Consider the following 8,431-nt stretch of genomic DNA (forward strand, 5'->3'; position numbering starts at 1 on the left):
ATACAGCAAGAGTTAAAATGAGAACTGAATACAATTAAATGACAATTGTTGGCATCAATGCTTTTGTAAGATATTTCGATTTCATTCATAAATATACTTATAATTTGCTCGTTGACAAATCTTGGTATAGATTTCATTGTTTACATAAAATTTTATGTAAATCCTCACAAAATTTATGATTGGAAAGAGTTGTGAAAGAAAAACAAGTTAGGTTGCTAGGTCTCACTCATCTTGTTCCATCGTGTAAGTGGCGGACCTTCACGATGACTAAGGGGCCATGGCCCCCAATTTTATTTTTTTATATTTATATATATTTTAATATATAATTTTAATTATATTTTTTTAAAAATTAATATTTGTAATATATTTCATAAATTTGATATTTTAATAAATTTGTATACATCTATATTTATATATAAGAATTTTTTTAAGTTATCCACATTTAATTTTCAATCTTGTATTTTAAATAAAATAATTATTTTATTAATATTATCTTTTAAATGATTATTTGTGTAATTTAACTATTTTTTTATTTGATTATTTATTTAAAATTTAATTATTATAAATGAAAATTAATTATAGTAAAATTATAAAAAAATATTTATATTTAGTTTTATAATTATAATAATAACAATATTTATAATTTTATTATTTTTTATTATCAAGAAAAAAGTAAATACAATATTTTTACTAGGTTATATAAAATTTTGAGATTACTCTTTTGATTATTATTTTCGTTCAAAAATATCAAATTGGTCCTCCATTTTTTTTTTGTCTCAATTTGGTTCCGATTTTTTAAAAAAAATAATGCAATTTTGTCATTTTCTTTAAATTTCTTGAATCATATATTTCATCAAAATTGAAGTTGTGAATAAGGATGATTGTTTTATTTGTCGGTGTAATTGACATAATTCTAATGTCATTTTTTATAAAAAAACTTTCTTTCGCTTCAAAAAGTTTAACAAAAAAGACCAAAGTACATCAATTTTTAAAAAATCAAAATTGAGACTTAAAAAATTTAGAAAAACAACTTGATATTTTTGAACGAAAAAATAAACCAAAAGAGTAATTCAACTAAAATTTTGACACCCCTAAAAATTTGGCTGAAGATCCAGGACTGATCATGTGTAAACATGTTGATATGACCTAATTCATGTTGGATTTAGTTTCAAAATTAAATTAATCCAATATCACGGTTGATAAGTTAATTGAGATGAATTATCTTAAGTTAAAAATTGAAATATTTTTCTTAATTATTTTATATATAGCAAAACATCTTATATATCTTATATTATAAAAGTAGGAAGTTTAGAGTGTTTATTTTACAATTACGTTTATTTTTTGTAAATATGTTAATAAGTAAATCAGTGAAAAGTAAATCATTGACAGTTAATAATTGAAAAATGTAAATATTACAATTAAAGAAATACTGGTCTAATTTAATGTATATTAATTTAAGAAATTATTCTATTTTTGTAAATTTTATACAACTAAATATATTTTTCAAAATGACTGTTTTATAATCTAAAATACTAGTGTTGGAAATAATATGTCTTAATTAAAATAGAAAATAAATTTAATTAAATTGTATAAATAGTATCGAAAATTTAACACGTGTATACTAATTTATAAAATTATTATATATTGTAATAAAGTAACTAAAGATACATTCAAATATTATCGTATTCAATTTTAAAAAATAAATATTACGTACTTATATAATTAATTAAACTATTTTCCGTCAACATTAAAATAAATTCAAAAGTCATGATTACGAGTACACTGAGTACACGTCTCTTTCTTATGTACAGTCCAAAGTTTTAGCACGAAAAGAAATTTAAATCAAATGATATCATTGGTTGCTTTTCTTCTAATGATGGTTAACGTTTCTATTGGATTTGTGATCACTACTATCATTATTGGATTATCTTTATCCTAGTTTGTTCGTCTGTGCTTTTTTATAAATTTTGTTTCCATAATTTTTTATATTTAATTTACATTGTGAGAAGATATCATATCATGTACAGTTTCGAAATATATCTATATTATGTTGGAACCATGTGTATTAATTTTTAGGTATAATTGTTCGTATAGTATCTAGTTTGAGACTAGTGTATCAAATAGGTATTCGATTTAAAAAAAATTAGTGTCAATTGTATCTCCACTCTTGAAAAAGTACTTTAATTATGTTCATTTCAAACGGAGTTGACTAATGTCGTTAGTCAACGTGCCACATGTTAGCATGTGGTTTTTTTTAACTTTTTTTTAACTTTTTTATTTTTTTTTTATTTTTTTTAATTTTTTGAAAAAATAAAATAAAAATGTCACGTGGCATAACAATGTCACGTGTCAGTGTCATTATCAGATGTCATTGTGTTGATCTCGATTTAGTCCCCATGTATGTCTTTTTGTTTCAATTTAGTACTTAAGCATGTGTATTTGATTCAATTTAGTACTTAATTTAGTATCTAATATTTATATTGTTTCTCTCAATTTCAGACCAAATTTATTATTTGTATAAATGTTATACTAATATTTTTTATTAAAAACGACTTTTTAACATATTACTTTATTAATTACTTTTTTATTAAGTACTCATGTTTTGTTAATTTTTTTTTTTACAAAATAGAACAATATTGTCTCTTACTAATTTTAAACCAAAATTTCTATTGGTATGAATGTTATACTATTTTTTTTTATTAAAAATGACTTTTACCACTAAATTTTAATATAAATATCAAATACTTAATTTTTGTAAAACTTTTATACTTAATTACTTTTAATTTTATAAAAAATAGATTTTAATTATTAAAAAATATTAGGTCAAAATTAAATCGGATATACATAAGTAGGTACTAAATTGAAACAAAAAAACATATATGGGGACTAAATCGAAATCAACACAATGGCATTGCAATGCCACGTGACACTGACAATGCTACGTGTCACACACAAGAACTTGACACGTAGCATATTTATTTTTATTTTTCAAAAAATTAAAAAAATTAAAAAAATTAAAAAAATTAAAAAAATTAAAAAAATTAAAAAAATTAAAAAAATTAAAAAAATTAAAAAAAATTAAAAAAATTAAAAAGAAATTAAAAAAAATAAAAAAATAAAAAAACCATAGACTGACACGTGGCACGTTGACTAATTGTGTTACACGTGTCAGTCAACTCTATCTAAAAGGAACTTAATTGAAGCACTTTATCAAAAATTGGAATACAATTGACACTTTTTTAAAACCGGATACCTATTTAACACACCTGCCCAAAACTAGGTACTATTCCAGTAATTATACCTAATTTTTATTAAGTGTATTAGTACAGTGGTTTGTATCTTAATCGTTGTATATCTTTTAATAACACATAAATTTATATAGGATGTAAACACATGATAACGATATTCTTTATACCTATCTTTGACAATCCTAAGTTTTATTGATGGCTCCAACAATTGACGAATATATTTTAGTCAATGTTAAAATATTCTTTCCTAGTAATGTATTGAAATATAATTTATAGCCTTTGTAATATTCTTAAATAAAAATTATTCAATTATATATATATATATATATATATATATATATATATAATCTTCGTTGTCTTTTTAAATTTTGTAATTGTCTCAATATCAGAATAAATATAACATTTTATTTTGAAAACTATATATATTTATTATTACTCTTTAGAGTTGTCAAAACGAACTATTTGATTTGGTCCATCACTAGTTGATCACTTAGTGAACCAACTAAACCTAACTCACTTATTAGTGAGCTAAAACAATTCGAATATGGCCATGCCCACCACGGATTGGTGGGTTAAACGGGTTGGCTCACTGGTTTACTTAATTAAAAAAATACATTTTTTTTCTTTCCTTTCGAAAAAACTAAATTTTAATTCTGCTTGATATATAAATAAACTTTTATACAATCCAAATATAATCCAAAATAATGTTCAACCCCAAATAGAAAACAAAATCACAAAAATATTATGTTTCTATTTGTCAACCCAATATATTGGCTAAGAAAAACAGTCCAACCCAACTCAAATACAAAAACAATTGTGACCCTTTATCTACAGGTGAGTTGGTGAGTCAACCTAGCTCACTATAGGTTCAATCCGAATGAGTCAAGTTCTTGGTGAACCAGGTAAAAAATTAACATGTACTGCAATTTGTAAAAAAAAAAATAACCCAACCCGACCTAAATCTATGGTGAGTCGGACTGGCCCACGGGTTCTGACCCATCAATGACAGAACCTAGTCAAAAATTTCAGGAGACCAAATTATATTTTTTATATAAAAATTATTTTTTCTGATTTAAAAAAATTCATTTTCTCTCATCATTTTCTCTACACAAAACCAACACAAACAAAAAAAAATATATGACAAAAATATATATGAAAGTGAAACATAAAGTAATCAACAATGATATGTTAAAAAAACAAAAATTACCTTTAGTAAGGATGTTGCTCTATGTCTACGCTCTTTCAATAATTAAAAATCTTCAATAATTGAATCAGAATAGATAATTCTCTATATGCATTTGATATAGACCTCATTTTAGATAAACCATTCGTACGTCATTATTTTGATTTGGTGCTCATCAATTTTACTTGGTGGGTATTACCAAATTTGAGGATTTTTTCCCAAATCACGTGCTAAAGAATTTTCAAATTTATTAATTGTAACTCTGAGAAGTTTAGAGAGTTGTTTTTCTTTTTCTTCAATTTTTGGATTCTCATGAAGTTTCTCAAGTTTAATTGATATAGATGTATTTTTTTCATCTCCATCACAAGTCCTTCCTCTTGAAAAAAATAATCAATTTGTTTACTCTTTATCATAATTTTTCTAATATAAATTTGTCATCTCTTATCTGTTTAGAAAATAAAATAAAATTATGAAGACCCCAAATTAAATCTCAAAACCAAGACTCAAAATTTTAAGAAAAATAATAACTTCTAAATTATTAGTTTTCTTTACCTTAAAGTTGATTTTTAATCATGTTCTTCCCTTTTACATAGCTTCAAAGTCTATCTATACAAAGAAGAGTTTGACCAACAATTAGATCATGATTTTATGATCTCTAACGGATAGAGATATGTCTATAACATAGAAAAATCACATACAAGAGGAAAACATATTGCTTCGGAAAAAAAGGGATAGAAAATCAACTTACTCAAAAGAAGAAATATTTTGGTTCAAAATGTTCCTTAACTCCTTATTATCACCACCTTAGTGCAATTTTATTTTGAAAATGAAGAGATTAAAAGTGAAAATTAGAATAGAAAGAAAAGGTAGGAAAGAGACAACGACAGGGAAGAGAAAGAAACCAAATAAAAGAAAACAAAGAATAACAAAAGATGGTGAAAACGTGGTTTTCAAAATCTTAAAGTATATATAAAAAGTAGGCTAAATTACTTTTTTGATCATTGTTTTTGTCAAGAATGTCAAATTGGTCCTTCATTTTTTTTTGTCTCGATTTGATTCTATTTTTTTTTTAAATAATTCAATTTGGTTTTCATAAATATGATTAAAGTCAATACCACGTGTCAATTTATGATTTTTTTTTAATTTAACACCATTTGTGAAAAACTAATGACAATGAACAAATTAAATCACTCTTTAAAAAATCAGGATTAAATTGAGATAAAATAAAATTGAAAAACTAATTTGACACTTCTTAACAAAAATAAAGACTAAACAAGTCATTTAAACTAAAAAAGTAAAATTAAAAGAAAACGTTGGAGGAACCCTCTGTCCTTTAAAAGGACCCGTCTTGCCACTTTGAGAGCTCTACTATTCTTAATCTATGTATAAAAAAAACCGCTGACGCCACTTTGAGAGCTCTACTGTTCTTAATCTATGTATAAAAAAAAAACCGCTGAAATGCAGATGATTTAGAAACAAAAGCAAGAAATTTTGAGGAAACTAATACAACTTTATTATAATTATTGGAGAAGCCATACAAGTTGTTGATTGTAAAACACGAGTGAAAGACAGTAAACAAGAGTAATTAAAGCATGGTGATGAGGTTATTAATATTTAGTAGCTATCTGTTGGAGAGAATCAAAGAGTTGTTGTGGCACGCAGAGCATAGGCATGTGATCTGCGCCTTTGATCTCTAGAACGTCGTTGAAGACAGCATTTTGGATCATCCAGTGCTGATATTCCAAAGGAATTGCAAGGTCCTCAGTGCACACAACAAAGGCACGTGGAACCGACCCATATCCCTCTTTCGAGAACTTCTTTTGCTTTGACAAGTCTTCCATGAAGAGCGACGATGGCCTCGCTAAACTCTTCGCCAATTCAATGTCCTGCAACATCCAAAACTTTAATTTGTTTGTACTGAAAACCTTTCAAAGAGTTGAATAAAAACAAAATCATTGACGCAAGTGTGACAACTCTTAACAGGTGCTTACCTCGATTGAGGTGAGTTGATAGAGCTTGTCAGAGATGAACTTGGGACCAAAGAACATTGATGTTTTGCTTCCACATGGAGAAAATTCAGTGTCTAACCATGCCGCCGGCTCGGTCCTCTCATTGTACTGTTCAAGTAAAAATTATCATCTCATTCTACTTTTTAATTTCAATTAAAAGCAAAAAGAAAAGAAAACTTGTGAAGATTTTTGAGAATGAAAAAACATTTTTCACTTGTTAATCTCCGCTTATTTTATGTATTGTGGAGACAGAAGTCGGATCAATGTTTTGAATGTTTCAAAACGTGGATTAATTATGTAAGGAAAAAGGAAGAGAAAACGACAACGCAAAAGTTTTTTCTCTTCTGTATTAATTAATTGAATTTAGTGACTTTTGTCCGTCAACGAGTTCCATTATTTGCATTAGGTAGGAAGGCATTTCACTTTGGTGAGTAAGAAAATAGTTAAAAATTTGCAGTGGTAATATGAAATCTCAGAAGCATACCTTTTCCAGAACATAAGATGGTTGGTGTTCAATGTCGGGAGTGAAAGCCGTTAAGAAAACAGCAACCGCAACTTTTTCTGGGAATTTCTCCGTGGCAAGTGCTATGTTGAGTCCCCCAAGACTATGACCCACCAGAATCACCTTTTCATTTGGGGGAATTGTTGCCAATAGCTGCAGCAGAGGCTCGGAGTACTGTGAGAAAGTATGAACATCTTCGATTTTGCGCGGGTTGATGCCGGAAGCTGCAAGGTCGAGCACGGTGACCTTGTGGCCAGCAGATTCCAAGCGTGGCTTCAGCTTGTACCAGCACCAAGCTCCATGGCAAGCCCCATGCACCAGAACAAAATGCTTATTTTCTGAACCCATGTTTTCTTCTCAGGCTTCTAGTTATTACTTTGCTTTTCTCTTCTCTATTTATTGTGTGAGTGGGTCAGATTTTTTCAAATTAATGGATTTGAAAAGTCAAATCATGATCCACATTTTCTTTCCTTCTCAAGACGTATTGTACACAATTTTTTCACCGAACTAACAGCGACAAGAAAAGTTAGCACAGTAGTAATTCACAGGAAAAAGAGCTTGATAGAGAATGAGCACATGTCAAGTTTTTATGTGGGTTTGGGTAGGCGCAAAAAAGTTTAAGAAAAATGATATTTTAATTATTTTTTTATTTATTTTTAATTTGTTGCTTTAATTATTATTAAATCATTTTTTTAATAATGTAACGTGATAATCTATGATCGTAATAATGTGTTAAAAATAGGTTAAAAAAAAGTAGATTAAAGTATTCACAATTATTTTCTTGACAAGAAATGATTTATTCACAATCATTTTCTTGACAAATTTGGACAACGCTACGTGGATAACGTGGAGTTAATGTGTCCTTAGTTTTGCTTTCTCTAAATTTAATTATAAAAATATCATTTTGCTTTCTCTAAACTCCCGTCGCTGCTATAGTGTGGGTTTTCGTTGAAGAAGTGTTGGGTTGGTGGTGCACTGCGGTTCACCTTCACATCCTATGCTGCAGTTCGACGTGAATGTTCAAAAGGGACAAAAGCCAAACGAAAATTGTGTCTTCCCTCATTTCCTCTTTTCAAATTTTTTTCTTAAACCTTCGTCGCTTATCTGGGTGTGTGGGTTTTATCTGAATCACTATTTGATTTGTGGGGCGATGCGGTTCTTGTCCACAATCCTGCGCTGCAAGGTCTAAAGAAATAATTCCAATTAAATATTACCAAATACAGTGTATTTATGCATCAAACAAAATGAGACATTTTGCAGAGTTATTTCACCTCTTGCGGTGAATACACATGGACAACCATAGATCATCACAACTGTAGTTTTTACCATGGTTATACGTGCATGGTCTTCACAACAGATGTTGGGCACACTATAAAAAGAATTTTATTGACAAAATAAATCTCTCAATAATTTATCGATTGGCAAAGTAATTAAAATTTTAATTATTAACAAATAACTTTATCGGTATTACAAATTTTAATTACTAATA

At 27.4% G+C, this 8,431-nt stretch overlaps 1 protein-coding gene across 1 annotated transcript; it reads right to left on the reverse strand.

Annotated features, from left to right (window-relative positions):
• Positions 1–5,920: 5,920 nt before the first annotated feature.
• Positions 5,921–7,402, reverse strand: LOC114176155 (salicylic acid-binding protein 2-like). Its single transcript, XM_028061095.2, has 3 exons — positions 6,925–7,402; positions 6,423–6,548; positions 5,921–6,317 (listed from the first exon to the last, which is right to left on the reverse strand). Exons 1-3 carry the CDS (start codon positions 7,288–7,290, stop codon positions 6,039–6,041), a joined length of 771 nt encoding a protein of 256 aa, XP_027916896.1. The 5' UTR covers positions 7,291–7,402; the 3' UTR covers positions 5,921–6,038.
• Positions 7,403–8,431: the final 1,029 nt, after the last annotated feature.

Source organism: Vigna unguiculata, chromosome 3 (genome assembly GCF_037176805.1).
Source record: "Vigna unguiculata cultivar grain cowpea cultivar isolate G323 ecotype 2 chromosome 3, ASM3717680v1, whole genome shotgun sequence".
NCBI classification, from domain to species: Eukaryota; Viridiplantae; Streptophyta; class Magnoliopsida; order Fabales; family Fabaceae; genus Vigna; species Vigna unguiculata.

Coding starts and splice junctions, on each gene's coding strand:
- LOC114176155 (XM_028061095.2), bottom strand. CDS start 7,290: ATGGGTTCAGAAAATAAGCATTTTGTTCTGGTGCATGGGGCTTGCCAT. Junction 6,549..6,924: donor CATCTTATGTTCTGGAAAAG/GTATGCTTCTGA, acceptor TTACTTGAACAG/TACAATGAGAGGACCGAGCC. Junction 6,318..6,422: donor ATCAACTCACCTCAATCGAG/GTAAGCACCTGT, acceptor TGGATGTTGCAG/GACATTGAATTGGCGAAGAG.